Source organism: Gracilinanus agilis, chromosome 1 (genome assembly GCF_016433145.1).
Source record: "Gracilinanus agilis isolate LMUSP501 chromosome 1, AgileGrace, whole genome shotgun sequence".
Taxonomy (NCBI): domain Eukaryota; kingdom Metazoa; phylum Chordata; class Mammalia; order Didelphimorphia; family Didelphidae; genus Gracilinanus; species Gracilinanus agilis.
This window is the reverse complement of record NC_058130.1, coordinates 250,489,212-250,506,376: the sequence shown is the minus strand read 5'-3', so window position 1 is coordinate 250,506,376 and position 17,165 is coordinate 250,489,212. Positions and strand designations below refer to the sequence as shown.

Genomic DNA, 17,165 nt, shown 5'->3' with positions numbered 1-17,165 from the left:
TCCTCTCTGATACATGACAATCAAGTTATATATCTGCTATTGAGTCTTTCTCTATCACCTTCCCTATAGCGGCTGTTCCAAAATTTCTCCAATCTCATCAATTCAACTTTTCTTCATGCTCTTTACACTCTCAAAATATGATACCAACTCCTGAGAAGATTGAGGTTTTCTGATGTGTATTCCCTCAGTTTCCCTCAAAACTTGTGTGATTGCCCCCATCTCCTCTTTTTCTTCTAACTTTTTCTTCTAACTAACTTTTTCTTCTAACTTCTAACTTTGTGGGAGAGATTACTCTTATTCCTGAAAAGGCTACTCTTCAGGTTGTGCTCTTAATTCCACTAGTATTGCTTTTATATCAGTTAGACTGTTTGCTTCTAGAAGACAGGAACTGTCTATTGCCTCTTTTTGAATCCTCAGCACTTAGAACAATGCCATAATACAGTGATTCCCAAAGTGGGTGCCACCACCCCCTGGTGGGTGCTGCAACAATCCAGGGAAGCAGTGATGGCCAAAGGTGCATTTATCTTTCCTATTAAAATTTCAAAAAATTAATTTCCAGGGGCACTAAGTAATATTTGTTCTGGAAAGGGGACGGTAGGCCAAAAAAGTTTGGGAACCACTGCCATAGTAGGTGCTTAATAAATAGTGATTGATTGATTGATATCACCAAGCATAGTACCTTACAGATGAATGTTTGTTGAACTTGATTTATTATTTTTTCACTTTGAGTTTCTGAGAAATATGCCTTTTCTCCTCAGGTTACCTCATCATCCATGTGGTCCAATGTCTCTTTGGTCTCATGATAATGTATGGCTTAGTTTTGCCAGTAATTCACAATCAAGGACTGGAAATGCTGAAAGATTTGGGCATTGGAATGTAAGTTACTAAGGTATCTTCTGAACACATTATATGACATGAGTGATTTTATTTTTACATTCTTTCTTTTGAAGTACTTCCCTTTCTTCCTACCTTTCACCTAAGCATGTTAAACTTAGCTCTAACTCAGTGATTAAAAGGATAAAATAGGATCTGGAAATTTGTCAACTCATTTTCCAAATCTCCTTATTTCTCAATATTTACAGAATTAGCACTATATTAAGACATCATTTTATATGACCAATACAGTCTAAGACCCTTCACGTAAGTTGAAAATGACACATAATAGCAAACCCTATTATTTTTAATTTAATTTATTTATTTAGAATACTTTCCCATGGTTACATGATTCATGATTTTTCCCACCCCTCTTCCTTCCCCACTCCTGGAGCTGACAAGCAATTCCACTAGGTTATACATGTATATACATGTTCAAAACCTATTTCCATGTTTTTCATATTTGCAGTAGAGTGATCTTTTAATATTGAAACCCTAATCATATACCTGTCAAACCATGTGATTAATCATAGGTTTTTCTTCTGCATGTCTGCTCCCACAGTTCTTTCTCTGCATGTAGATAGTGTTCTTTCTCATAAATCCCTCAGGATTGTCCTGGGTCATTGCATTGCTGCTAGTAGAAAAGTCTATTACATTTGATTTGCCATAATGTATCAGTCTCTGTATACAATATTCTACTGGTTCTGCTCCTTTCACTCTGCATCAGTTCTGGAGGTCATTCCAGTTCACATGGAATTCCTCCAGTTCATTATTCCTTTGAGCACAATAATATTCCATCACCAACAGATACCACAATTTGTTCAGCCATTCCCCAATCAATGGACATCCCCTCATTTTCCAATTTTGCCACCACAAAAAGTGCAGCTACAAATAATTTTGTACAAGTATTTTTCCTTATTATCTCTTTGGGGTACAAACCCAGCAGTGGTATGGCTGGATCAAAGGGTATGTATTTTTTTAAGCACTTTGTGAATAGTTCCATATTGCCCTCCAGAATGGTTGGATTAATTCACAACTCCACCATCAGTGTATTAGTGTCCCAATTTTGCCACATCCCTTCTAACATGTATTTCTTTTCTTTGCTAACATATTGGCCAGTCCACTAAGTGTAAGGTACCTCAGAGTTCAAACCCTATTATTTAATAAGTGTTTCTTATAGAATATATTTAGGCACTTAATGATTTTTCTTAGGCTTATCAGAGCTACCATCACTGCTCTTATATTTGAGGTTATTATTAATAACTAAATGGTATTTGTAAAAATTTTTATTGATTAAGAAAATTTTTCCATGGTTATATGCTTTATGTTCTTTCCCTCCCCTCCCCCCACCCCCCTCCCATAGCCAATGCACAATTCTACTGGGTTTTACATGTGTCATTGATCTAGACCTATTTCTATATTATTGATATTTGTACTAGGGTGATCTTTAGTAACTAAATGGTATTAATGAAACAAAGAGAAACATTACTCTGAGTACTTGTTACAATCAATAACTCCAAAGACTGATAGGGGAGCTGGTATTTGATGAAAAACAATGTAATAACTCACACAAATGCTTTTCCAAGTAAGAATGAGTGTCACTAAGCAAACTGCTGCAAGACTTATGCCACTTGGGAAAATGGCACAAATTTAGAGTATAATTAAGATATTTTATTTTATGTATTTTCTGCCTTTTTATAGCAAATCAATTCACATGCATTGAGTTCATGTAAAAGGAGGTTCTACTGTATGTCTTTCCCTTGGTTGATTTTAGAGGGTGAGGTGTGTAGGGTTTTCTGTAATGGAACTATTTTTCTCCTTAAGATATCATCATCATCATAGCTAACATTTATATAGCACCTACTATGTATCAGGTACTGTGGAAAGTGCTTTGCAAATATTATTTCCTTTGATCCTCACAATAACTCTGGGAAGTAGACACTATTATTATTCCTGTTTTACAGTTGAAGGAAACTGAGATATTAAGTCACTTGAGAAGTATCGTATAGCTAGTAAGTGTCTGAAGTCAAATTTGAACTCACATCTTCCTCACTCCAAGCCCAGGTACTCTCTCTCTACTATGTCACCTAACTGTTCTATTATCTTGTGGTTTAGTACGGTACAATGACTTACTATGATTTTTTTCTGATAGTCTCTCCTTAAGATATTTTGGTTGTTGTTACTTTCACTTGTGGATTTAGTATATTTTTCTCTCCACAACCCTTGAGGGAGGACTCAAGAGAGAATGTGCCAACCAAGCCATGGTTTTCTATGCAGCATAACTGAGAATCTGGCTAATTAAACAGTAGACTGTTTTCTAAAGCCATGATATCTTCTCTTTTATCTCTCAGGCTCACCATTTCTATTGTTGTGGGACTCATGATTTTGCAACTAAAGATAGCAGCCAGATTTTTCCTCCAACCAAAAATTAAACCTGGAGATAAGCAAAAACCATTAGCTCTAAATAATAGGTAAGTGAAAGAAATGTACTCATTTTTAATTAATTTAATGTAATGATTTAAATTGTCTTTAATCTCAGGAATATGAATATTTTTTCATAGAACAATTTACTGTCATACAATTCTACTTAGAATGGAACTAAAATAAGCTTAAATTTTAAGAGAATAAATATAAATAAACTATGAGACATCATGGTATAAAAGCATGGTATTCAGCAATAGGATATGACAAATGTTTATTACCTACTTATCAAATGAAAAGTACCTTTAAGGATAAAAACATGACACATGATAGACCCCCTGCCTTTGAGGAGGTTACAATAGCATACAAGAAATAAGATTTATTCGTACAAACTATTAGACAAGAAATACTGTAATAAGGGCAAAGGAAGATCTAGACATGAGAGTATAAGAAAATATGAAGGAGAGTCACTGTCAGCTGGTGAGAATGCTTCATGGAATCAGTGGAGCTTGAAGAGGGATTGAAGAGAAGGATTATAATAAGAAGAAATGAGGAAAAGGGGCATTACAGGCATGGAGTACAGCCATGGGAAATTCCATGCAATCAGAAAATAATTAGTAGTCCAATTTGGCTGAAATATAAAGGGAACAAACCAACTATGCAGCAAGCATTGTATTAGGCACTAAGGACAATGAATAAAATAATCCCTACTCATGATGAGCTTATTATGAAGGGAAGACAAGAATGTTTTTTCTAAAACCTCAACAAACATTTTTTAAGCATCTACTATGTGTACTATGCAAAGATCTGGACATACAAAGAAAGGCAACGATAGTCTTTACTCTCAAGAAACTCACAGACTAATGGGGGGGGGAGGTAACATGAAAACAACTTTGTACAAACAAGATGTATCCAAGATAAGATAAAGAGAATAAATAGAAAGAATCTACTAGCATTAAGTGTCTTTTCCAAGAAAACCTCATGAACAGCATGATACAATCACAAAGAATTGTTCATGACTAAACAATTAACAACAGCAACTAACATTAATAAGATATTCGGGGGATGGGAGGCAGCTGGGTGGTTCAGTGGATTGAGAGCCAAAACTAGAGAAGGGAGGTCCTAGGTTAAAATCTGCTCTCAGACTCTTCCTAGCTGGGTAACCCTGGGCAAGTCACTTCACCCCCATTGCCTAGTTCTACTGCTCTTTCTGCCTTGGAACCAATGAACAGTATTGATTCTAAGATGGAAGGTAAGGGTTTAAAAAAAGAATAAGATCTTCTCAAAGAAGATGGGGTTTTACCTTGGACTTGAAGGAATCCAGGGAGGCCAGGAAGCAGAGATAAAGAGGCAGAGTATTCTTGGCATAAAGAACAATCAATGAAAATGCCTAGAGTCTAGAGACTTGTGGGAGCAAAGAAACCAGTGTCACTGGATCACAAAATATAGAAGAGAGGAGGAAAGCATAAGAAGACCTGTGTTATAAAGATCCTGGTGTTATGAGGAGCTGAAGCTGAGTGTGTGGGTGATACCTGAGTGTAACACTTAAACTTTGATAGAAACACAAGGACCCCACAGCAATAGTTGTTGTGAATCTGCTAAACCCAACTTCAGATATGTGTCCCAGAATAGCCGTCCAGATGAAAAATCTGTGGTTAGAATTATAGTTACTTCTAAATTACTATTCTGGCCTAGATAGGATAACGCTAAGTTGACTGTGAATTATATTTTACTATAACTGATAAAATTCTCCTCTCCCTCAAATGTCCCAAGGCTATAATCACTAAACCCTAAGATAGAGATGACACCAAATCTCAGTAAGTTTGAAGATTTAATGTTAACAGGCTTAGGAGGGGAAGCAAGGTAATGATTGGGAAGAAGGAAAACAGGAAGTCCTTAAGAATCTAAGCTAATGGATGGTAATGATGGTATTCAAATGGATGATGATCAAACTTGTCAGTTGTCAGTTGCCAGTTGCCAGTCTGGCTGAGCTAGACTGGTTTCAACCTAAATTAGGTTGCTTTAATGTTAGATGTTGTTGCTTCTTCTTGGTGATTAAATCAAATCAGGTTATTCAATATAAGGGTAACACAAGATCCTGGGACTGTGAAATTGGTTGGTACAGGTTGCTGGTAATTCAAGTTGACCTGTGGCCTACCCCTCACCACAACCTCCCACTACCCCGAAACTCAATCTCAGATTGAGATGATCTCCCAGTTCAAATCCTTCCTTATATACCTGAGCTTCAACTGTCCTGGCACATGCCACCTCCTGCCAGGCTCAGTTCATTCTATGTTCTAATCAGGTAACTGTCCATCATCTTGCTTTCCATATTGCTGTGCAAATTATCATTACACCTGGAAGGTCTTGGAAGACTTGGAAAGGTGCTATATTGTGAAGAGATGTGAATGCCAAACAGAAGGTTTTATGTTTGATCATAGAAGAAATAGGGAGTCATCACTAGAATTTATTGAAGAGTGCTGTGACATGGTCAGATCTATACTTTAGGAAGCTAAATAGAAGACAAAATGGAGTGGGAAGAGACTTGAGGTTGGAAGATCAACCAACAGTAAAGTTTGGGAAGTAGGGCTAGCCAACAGATTGGACATGGCAAGTGAAAGTGAGGATTTAAGAGTGACACCTAGGTTGCAAACCTAGGTAACTGGATGGTAGTGCCCTCAATACTAATAGGGAAGTTTGGAAGGTGAGAGAGTTTGTGGGAAAAGATAATGATTTCAGCTTTGGATATGCCGAGTTTAAGATTTCTATGAAACAATCAGTTTGAGACATCCAGTAGGATGTAAATCCAGAAGTTAGGAGACAAGTTACAGCTGGATAAGTAGATCTGAGAATCATCATCATAGAGATGGTAACTGAAACCAAGGGAGTGTGAGATAGCCAAGTAAAATACTATAAAGGGAAAGAAAAGAGGGTCCAGGGCAGAGCTCAAAGAAACATATAAGTTTAGCTGTCATGACCTGAATAAAGAACCAGCAAAGAAAACCAAAGGAGCAATCAGACAGGTATAAGGATTAAGTAATGTCATGAGACATAGAAAGAAAAGGGGATTAGTAATAAGGGGTCATTGCAGAGTCAAAGGCTGCAGATTAGTCAAGGAAGAATGGAAGAAAGGACAATAGATTTGGCAATTAAGAGATAGTAACTTTGGAAAGGACAGTTTAGATTAAATGATGAGGTTAGAAGCCAGACTTGTTCTATAAAGGTTAAAAAAAATAGAGGGAGAGGAAAGAAAATGGAAATATCTATTACAGATTTAGCCACAAGGCAAGGAGATATATGAGGCAATAACAAGTAGGAATGGATGGATGAAGTAGGGTTGTTTTTTTTTTTTAAGCTGAAGGTGACAGGAGTATGTTTGTAGGCAGTAGGGAAGCAAGCAATAAATAAGGAGATATTTTAAATAAACGAGAGGGTGGGGATGATGAAGAGAATCAATGTGCTAGAGAAGACAGAATGGAAGGAGCTCACTTTTTCATATTGAGTTTACCTTGGTTAGGAAAAGAACCTTTCTTCATGTGAGATGGGAGTAATCATGGTAGAAGATGTCTGGATAGTATAAGACAAAGAGAGGAGAAGAAAATAGAGTTCTTAGTGAATGGTCTCATTTTTTTTTTCAGTAAAATATGAGAAAAGGTTCTCAGCTGTGGGGGGGGAAAGAAGAGAAGTTATGGGATATTTGAGCAGGGATGAAAGTTTAAAACTAGGTGTAAAAGGATTGCCTTGCCATAGTTCAGGCCCAGTTGATGTAATAAAAAATAAACTTGTGGTAGACCCAATTTCATGATTTTCTCCAGCTTGTTTGGCAGCCTCTTTTGCTGTATTATTTGCTCATCTCCTATTCCCACGTGGCTCCCTCTCCAAAAGAGATTAGGCTCTCTTCACTCTCATCCTCTGTCTTGATGATCTCAGCAGCAGCACACCAATGATTCCCAAACTCAACTATCCAAAACTAATTTCTATTGTATAGGGAATAGAATACTGGACTTTGAAGTCAGAAAGGCCAGAGTTTAAATCATGCCCCAGCCAGTTATTTGCTGTGTGGCCTTGAGGAAGCCATTTAGCCTTTCTTAGCTTCAATTTCTTCATCTGTCAAATGTAGATAATAATTGCACCTACTTCACAAGATGGTTGTGAAGATCAAATGAGATAACAATTGTAATTAAGACACTTTGTAAACCTTCAAGTGCTCTCTCTCTCTCTCTCTCTCTCTCTCCTCTATAATATACATATATGCTGGTTATAGTTTTTACTTACAAGCAGCTAGGTAGAACAGTGGATGAACTAAATTAAAATTCTGTTTTAGACACTACATGTATGACCTTGGGTAAGTCATTTAACCTGTCTTAGATTCTTCATCTGTAAAATGGAGAAAATAATAATACTTACCTCTCAGAGTTGTTGTGAAAATAATATGAGATGTTTGTCAAGCACTTTGCAAGACTTAAAGTACCATAGCTATTAGTATTATTAGCTACTCCTGGCCATCTGCTCCTCTATTTCCCATAGATACTGCAAACTCAGCACATTCAAAACAGAGCTCCTTTTCTAACTACTAAACCTAACATTCCTCCAAAATTCCCTATTTCTGTCCAGGGCATCACAATTTTTCTAATAACCAAGTTCACAATTTCAGAGACAGCCTTGTCTTTTTCTTACTTTCTTTCATATCCAACAAGCCACCAAGTATTGTTGATTGTACCTCCACAATATCTGGCGTCTCTATCCCCTTCTCCCTACTCAAGTGGCTCTTTCCCTATTGATAGGTTCTCATCATGTCTTGCCTGGACTATTACAATATCCTCCTGACTAGCCTTCCTCTTTCTAGTCTCTTTCCTGTCCCATCCATTCTTCACACAGTTACCAAAATAACCTTAGGATCATATATAGCAGGGGTCTGCAATGTATGGCTCTCAAGCCATATCTGGCTCTTTTGAGGACCAGAAATGGCTCTTTCTGCAGGAGCCATAGTCAATTTTTTTCAGGCGCTGTTACAGGAGCACACACTGTGAGCACTGTACGGCTCTCACAAAATTACATTTTAAAAAATGTGGTGTTTATGGCTCTCACGGCCAAAAAGGTTGCCAACCCCTGATATATAGTGATAAAAGGAACTTTAGAGGCTATCTAGTACTAAAGAGACTAAAACCTAAAAGGGTGAAGTGGGATTTTTTTTTTCAAACTCACAATGTCCAAAACTGAACTGAGATCTTTCTTTCTAAGCCCCACTATCACCATCCTTCCAAATATCTGGATCTGCATCCTTGGCATCACTTTTGACTCCTCACTCTCACCCACACTACATATGCAACCAGTTGTCAAATCTTGTCATTTCTGTCACCATGACATCTCTCCTATATTCTGCTTTCTCTACACTCACACAGCCACCATCATAATTCAAGTTTTCACCATGTCTTACCTAGACTATTACAATGTCTTTTTTAAAATCCCTTACCAATGTAAGGGATTAAATGTGTATTTATTCCAAGGAAGAAGAGTGGTAAGGGCAATGAAGGTTAAGTGACTTGCTTAAGGTCACACAGCTAGGAAGTATCTGAGGCCAGATTTGAACTTGGGACCTTCTGTCTCTAGGTCTGACTCTCTATTCAAGGAGTCACCTACCTGCTCCCTGCAATGCTTTTTTTTTTTTAAACATTTTTAAACCCTTAACTTCTGTGTATTAGTTCCTTAGTGGAAGAGTGGTAAGGGTAGGCAATGGGGGTCAAGTGACTTGCCCAAGGTCACACAGCTGGGAAGTGTCTGAGGCCAGATTTGAACCTAGGACCTCCCATCTCTAGGCCTGGCTCTCAATCCACTGAGCTACCCAGCTGCCCCTTCCCTGCAATGCTTTTTAATTCATTGTTTCTCCCCATTTTATTCCATCTTCCACTTAGCTTGCAAAATGATTTTCGGAAAACATAGGTCTAACCATGTCATCGGCCTTATACAATAAACCCTGGTGGCATCCTATGACCTCTCAGATCAAATATAAACATTTCTGGCAGTTTTAAAGCTCTTCACAACCTGGCCCTTTACTGCCTTTCAGGTCTTCATACATGTTACTCTCTGCATCTCACTCTCCAATCTTCCTTTAGGGGTCTAGTAGCTGTTCCTCGCACACAACATTCTCTATCCTATCTGTGCCTTTGTACTGGCTGTCTCCCCGAATGTATTTTTTTCTCCTTACTTTAACCTTTAAAATCTAATTGCCTTCAAGACTCAGCTCTAATCTCACCTTCTTCAGTTCTATACTGGACCCCTCCCCCCCCTACTAGTTCCTTCAATCAATCAAGCTTATTTTCAGTGATTACTATGTGCCAGGCACTGTCCTAGGTGCTAGGAATACATATACAAAGAATAAAACCACTTCTATTCACAAATAATTTCTATTCTCCTTTAAGGTTACTTTGTATTTATATTCTGTATGTATGTGGTATAAAAACATTTTTATGTTGTCTCCCTAATAGAATGTTAGCTCTTTGGAGGAAGAGCTTGTTTTGCTTTTTCTTTGTATCTCCAGGGCTTAACTCTCATTTCTAGGCCTTACCACTCTTCTGTGGTACATAGTATTGGTTCTCAGAAGGTAAGGGGTTGCAGAGCCAGAAGAACATGGTACAGAGAGATTGGTACACTGTGGTAAAATCAAATGTAATGGACTTCTGTACTAGCAGCAATGCAATGACCCAGGACAATTCTGAGAGATTTATGGAAAAGAATGCTACCCACGTTCAGAGGAAGAACTGCAGGAGTGGAAACACAGAAGAAAAGCAACTGTTTGAACTCATAGGTTGAGGTGGACAATGATGGGGAATGTAGACTTGAAACTACCACACCAATGCAACTATCAACAATTTGGAAATAGGTCTTGATCAATGACACATGTTAAAAACCAGTGGAAATGTGCATTGGCCATGGGGTGGGGGGAGGTTGGAGGGCGAAGGGGAAAGTAAGAGCATGAATCATGTAACCATGTTAACTTTTCTAAAAAATAAATATTAATAAATGTTTAAAAAATAAAATAAAAACACTTTTGGATATAAAAAAAGGTAAGGGGTGAAAAAAAGACATTGGAAAGAGGAAAGGACCAACTTATACAAAAATATTTATAGCTGCTCTTTTTATGTGGCAAAGAATTGGAAATTGAGGGGATGTTCATCGACTGGGGAATGACCAAATAATTGTGGTACACATTGGTGATGGAATACTGTGCTATAATAAATGATAAACAAGATGATTTCATAAAAAGCTAGAAGATCTGTGAGAACTGATGCAGAGGGAAATAAACAGAACTAGGAGAACATTGTACAATAACAATACTAACAATAACAATAATACAATAACGACAATATTGGACAATGATTATCTGTGAAAACTTGGCTACTCTCAGCAACGCAATGATCTGAGGCAATCCTGAAAGATTTATGATGGGGAATGCTATCCACCTCTAGAGAAAGAACTATTGGAGTCATCTTTCACATCAGTGTGTCTTTTGCTTTATTTCGAGGTTTTGGTTTGTATGAGTGTGCTCTTACAACAATGACCAACATGGAAGTGTGTTTTTCATGACAATAAAACATGAGACATTTAAAAATAAACATTTGAAAATAAAATCTGAAAGAAAAAAAGACATTGCAATAGTCTAGGTAAGATATGATAAAGGCTTGAATTAGGATGATGGCTGTGTGAGTGGAGAGAAGGGGGTGTATGGGAAAGATGTCATAGTGAGAGAACATAGCCATCACTTAATCAGTTCGTAGGTTAATTGATCTTTATGGTCAAGATAATACAGGCAATAAATGAAGGAAAGAAGTCCTCTGGTTTCAAAACCTGTGAGCAGCTTTTTCTTCTCCTCCTTTTCCTCCATAGTACTTAACAGTTTGCAAAGTACTTTACATATATAATCCCATTATATCCTCACAACATTCTTGGGAGGTTCATGCTATTATTGCTCCTGTTTTACCAATGATGAAGCTGAAGCAGATAATGGTTAAATGACTTGCCCTGGGTCATACAGCTAGTAAGGAACTGAGAGAAATTTGAAATCAGGTCTTCCCAACTCCACTTCTGGTACTCTATCCAACATACCACACCCTACTCAAAAATTCCCCTCAATTCCTATTCTTCAAAGGATAAAAAGAGAATTCTTCAACCTAGATGGACAATCTGATTTCACCTTACTTTTCTGGTTTTGTTTCACATTATTCTCTTTCACATTTCTTGGTATATATTGGTGGTTGTTGTTATTCAGTCTTTTCAGTTATATCTTACTCTTTGTAACCCCATTTCAGTTTTCTTGGCAAAGATATTGGAGTAGTTTGCCATTTCCTTCTCTGGTTAATTGTCCAAATGAGAAAACTGATGTAAACAAGGTTAAGTGACTCACTCATAGTCACATAGCTAGTAAGTGTTTGAGGGCAGATTTGAACTCGAGAAAGATAAGTCTTCTTGACTCCAGGTCTGGCACTCTATCCTAGCTGCCCTAATATGTTGGTATATCCTGATGAACTGGTTCCTCAAACCCAGCATTGCATTTCCCATTGTTATTCCTTCTCAATTTTATTATCCAATGCTTAGAATGTCCTCACTCCTCATTCCTCTGCCTCTTGCAATCCTTATTTTCAAGGCTCATCTCAAGTGTCATGTCCTATCACAAGTCATCTATTATTTCCTCCATTTTTTAATCCCTTCCTTCAATTCCTTGGCATTTACTTCTCTGTATACATATTTTATGTCTTTGCTCTACCTCCAAGTAAAATATATGCTTCTTTAGAAAAAGGATTATTTTTTGGTTTTGTCATTGTATTCTCAGCACTTAGTGTAGTATTTAATGAATATTGGTTGAATTGAATTATCTGAGGTTTCTTGAAATATGGGAGATAAATATAAGATAATTACAAAAAATGAGAGAATGATTCACTTTTGAACTCTTCTATTTTCAGGAAAGCATTTCACAACTTCAATTATTTTCTGTTTTTCTACAATGTGCTTCTGGGCCTGGGAGCTTGTTTGTTCAGACTATTTGTCAGCTGTATCCTGGGAACCTGGTTAATAGCACGCATAGACAGGACTATCATGCAGAATGGTTATGAAGGTGCAGATATGGGTAAGTGTCCTTTGTCCCTATACTTAAAATAATATCTCTCCCTGAGATTTCTCAGGTCCTTTGGTGAATATTAACAGTGCCAAAACAACCACAAAGGGATTGAGTTTGCTTCTTTGTCCTACATAGCCTGTCTACCAAAGGTGGGGGGGGGGGGGAAGGAAATCTCTTCTAGAACTAGGGGTACATGTCTCAGCACCTACAATTTGCATATATAATTTTGGCATGAAACAAGAAGGGAATAGCCCTCCCCAGATCCCAACACTCACATCCACAAAGACACCTATACCGGTAACTCTAAAAAGAACAAGGAGTTGGAGAGAGAAGGGAAAAAAGAATGAGACATAGATTTTTTGGACATAGTCAAAGAGAAGATTTGTTTCTTTTGGACAAGCATATTCATTATAATTTATTACATATTTATAACAAATCATATGCATTATATTTTATGTTACATATAAAATAAATGGTAAAAAAAAGAAAAAGAATGGTGTGGGGGTAAGAAAACATGGATGTTTGGATACTTGCATGGACACTGGGATTACCACTTGGAACCTACCTGTTGTGGCTAGTCACAGTAGTAGCACTGATAGCAGAAACCTTCTTACCTAAAGTTTACACACAGCTTGCAAATTAGTTTCACTGAAGGGACTTTAGTGATAACCTAGTTCAGCTCCATCATTTTACAAACAAGAAAACAGAGGTACAGAGGATTGTGTCAATCACACAGATAGCAAACAGAAGAGTCAGAATTTAAACACAGTTACTCTTACTCCAATCTAGTCCCTTCCTCCTCTCCACATAAGTCAAATTTGTTCATTATTTGTCCTATTTGGTCATTTTGCAAAAAAAAAAAAAGCGATAATATATTCATAGAATCATACTGCATTAAAGTTGGAAGAGACTGTAGAGACAATTTAGTCCAGTGATGGGCAACCTTTTGAGCTTGGTCTGTCAAAATTCACCAAAAAACCGAGCATAACTTGGGTGGTGTGTCTCTTCAAGAAAAAAACCATAATTTTGTGATATTTATAGTTTAAATAACAAAAATGTATAATTGTAATATATAAGTGTATTTAATAAACCAAAATAGATAAATTAACATAGGAACAATTGTCATCTATAGTGCACAGAGTATCTACACTATATTACAGCAAATGTTTCATCCTCTGCATACAGCTCCATACTTCTCTGTATACAGCCACGCGGCCATGAATCATCAAAAATGGCTACATGTGCATAGGTTTGCCATCACCGATTTGGTCAATCTCATTTTTAAATGAGAAATATGAACCCCAGAAAAGCTAAATTATTTGCCAAAGGTCACATAGTAGAAGTAAATTTGTAAAAAACTGAGAATTAAAACCCAGGTCCAGTACTCTGAATTCTTCCTTGGTCTCCTCTATTCAACATTCTCCTTATATTACATGGTTTTATGCATATGGATTTTGACTATCATTGATGTATATGGTAGTATCAGTGTGGGTTTCAAGCAAATCATCTATAAGCTACTTAGAGGGCAATAAGTAACTTCTGCTATTATATTAAAAAGAGCTACTAAGACATGCCTGTGAAAATCAAGGCAACATGCCAAGAAAAATGATCATTTAGATAGAACTCTGAAGGTCTGGTGTCAAACTTTTCCTAATTAGAATGATTAGCCAGGTAGAGAAGCAAGAAACAGAGAAGATGATAGTGTTTCACCTTTTGGTTCTGTTTTAGGAAGGGAAGGAGTAAACTTTTGCTCATCTCTGAGATTATGAGAGAAAAGCCCAATTTGGAGGATTACTGGTTAGCTATGAGAAAAGTAGGGAGGCTTAAATACAGGAAGACAGCTCCAAGAATGTTTCAAGTCAAATCTGCATCAACTGGTTACCATAAGTTTGAAAAGCCTTGAAAAATACATCAGAGAGCTTGTTTAAAAAAAGTCAGTGGAGCAAAGATAGCAAACAGGTAAAGACTTCTACCGAAAAATTGTAAGTTTAGCTGAAAAATGAGTGGAATTAGGAGAATATTGTATACAGTAAAATCAATATTGCAAAAATGATCAATTGTGAAAGACTTAGCTACTCTGATACAGACAATGATGCAAGACAATTCCAAAGGATTCGTGATAAAAAAAAAAAGCTACCTACCTCCAAAGAGAGAATTGATGAAGTCTGGGTACAGATTGTAGCAAGCTTTTTTTCACTTTATTTTTCTTGTTTTTAATGTGTATTTTCATTTACAACGTGACCAATATGGAAACATGTTTACATATAAAATTGATACCATATTGGTTACCTTCTCAAAGGAGGGGTAAGAGGGAAAGAGAAAATTTGGAACTCAAAATTTTTAAAAATGAATATGGGGGGGGGGGCAGCTGGGTAGCTCAGTGGAGTGAGAGTCAGGCCTAGAGACAGGAGGTCCTAGGTTCAAACCTGGCCTCAGCCACTTCCCAGCTGTGTGACCCTGGACAAGTCACTTGACCCCCATTGCCCACCCTTACCACTCTTCCACCTATGAGACAATACACCGAAGTACAAGGGTTTTAAAAAAAAATGAATATAGGGGGCAGCTGGGTAGCTCAGTGGATTGAGAGCCAGGCCTAGAGACAGGAGGTCCTGGGTTCAAATCCGACCTCAGACACTTCCCAGCTGTGTGACCCTGGGCAAGTCACTTGACCCCCATTGCCTACCCTTAACAATCTTCCACCTATAAGTCAATACACACAGAAGTTAAGGGTTTAAAATTAAAAAAAAAATGAATATAAACATTTTCAAAATTGTAATTGGGGTATATTGAATGAAATAAAGTGTTAAAAGTTGAGCTCACAAATATCATTACATAATTTATTCACACTTACATTTTGTTAACTAGTTACTAGTTTGTAAGCGTTAGTACAGAATTAGATTGGGAACAGCTAAGTGCCTTAGTGGACTGAAAGTCAGGCCTAGAGACAGGAGGAACTGGGTCCAAATCCAGCCTCAGATACTTTCTAGCTGTGTGATCCTGGGCAAGTCATTTAATTCCCACTGCCTAGTCCTTACCACTCTTTTTCCTTAGAACGAATACATAATATTGATTCTAAGATGGAAAGTAAGGATTTTTTTTAATAATTATATTATTTGAAAAAATGTCTGTCAATGGATCTAAAAACAAAACTCTATCATAAAGGAGTTAGAATTGTTTCAATTGGCAGCTTGCCAAAGCAAAACTTGAGATCCATCTGGAAGCTAAAAGTGTAAACTCTTAAGTACATGGAAGTTCAATACAATGTGGACAAGTAACAGAAAGGGACCCTAATACATTGGCTAAGCAGAATTAATATTTTTTGAGGTTCTAAAACCAATAAGGGAAAGCTTTATCCTTTTTATTCTAGGATTCCAAGCCTGGATTGGCATGCTGTTTGTGGACCACTATCATACCAACCCTGTACTTGTTGGTTTTTGTCATATCTTGCTGATGGGCAGCAATGAGAGGAAACTACAGAAGTCTCTCTCCTACTGGCACTTAAATAATTCTACAGGTAAATAATGTTTATTCTTTACTATCTGCTGCCATAAGGAAGGAGTGAAATCCCCAACAACGACCCATTATGGCTTACCACAGTCGTTTCTAAAAACATGAAGCCATCCAGCAGCTCCACGAAGATTCCTAGCGGATAGGACACTCAGAGAAAATGGGTTATGGGTTAAGGACTAATGGAAAGAGAACATAAGGTGAGAATAAAGACACGCAGGCAAAGAAAGTTCTGGCATAAGATAGTGAGACAGCGAGTAAGCTCTGGTGGACAAGAGCTTCCATGCTTCAGAGCTTCACTGGAATGAAGCTTTGATGGTAAAGAGCTTAGCAGCTTTTTGAGCACCCTTAAAATAATATCAAGATTAATGTATACCTGGATTGCTACAGAACAAATATATTTTTCTTTGCAAATGAAAACCACCTCATTATGACCTCTCTTTTTATCTATTTTTTATTGTAGGTTCTAGAATTTCAATAAAGTCCAGAACAAGATGGTTCTTATTATATACCCTTTTAAAAAACCCTAGACTTACCTCACTCAGAAAACCTAAATCAGCCTTGGGTATCAGGGTTGCTACACAGACAAATTCTGTTGACATACTGTAAAACTGGTACCGACATTGGATTTTTTGGACAGAGGACAATGCATCAACTTTCTGGAGTTTTCTAAAAAGAGTTCAGAATGATGGGATGCTACCAGAACACATGTAACTAGATTATCTCTGGTAAAAGCAAGGATGGTGATTGGCTATATTCTTTCATGCCTATTCTATTTGGCCAAGTGGTTAAAAGTTTTAGTGCTACTTCATCATATTAAAAATCTAAAGGAATTTTGAGCCGTTTAAATCCTGTTCAAAAACAACTTTCACTATGTGAACTGGACCATGATGTAACTTTGGGGGTTCAAACAATATCAAGAGGGATTTTTTGGTTGTTTTTAGTGACTATTGACAATGAAATATATTCCTAAAGTGGTAGATTCTCCTTGAAGTGGGATGAATTCTTCTCTAAGAGGTATGGCCATACTGCATATCAGAGTATGACTAGGTCACCTGACAAAACTCCATAAAGCCCATGGACTCTGTTGCTGTATTTATAAAGTATTTAGCACAATGCTAGGCACATAATAAGATGAATTATAAGTTATAATAATACCCTTCTCTCTTATACTTGGTATAAAATTTTTTTCATTTCTTTTATGTTAAATAGGTGATTTGGACTTATCTCTTAAAGTAATTGGATATACTTA

The 17,165-nt window shown here is 37.1% G+C and overlaps 1 protein-coding gene across 1 annotated transcript in view; it reads left to right on the top strand.

The window, feature by feature from the left end:
* Positions 1–16,765, top strand: part of LOC123234872 (stimulated by retinoic acid gene 6 protein-like) — a 61,593-nt gene extending 44,828 nt beyond the window's left edge. The window contains exons 13-17 of the mRNA XM_044660877.1: positions 759–876; positions 3,225–3,344; positions 12,252–12,415; positions 15,774–15,920; positions 16,377–16,765. Coding sequence (XP_044516812.1) covers positions 759–876; positions 3,225–3,344; positions 12,252–12,415; positions 15,774–15,920; positions 16,377–16,522 — 695 coding nt within the window. The 3' untranslated portion in view covers positions 16,523–16,765. The remainder of the gene's footprint in view (positions 1–758; positions 877–3,224; positions 3,345–12,251; positions 12,416–15,773; positions 15,921–16,376) is intronic.
* The last annotated feature ends 400 nt before the right edge of the window (positions 16,766–17,165 follow it).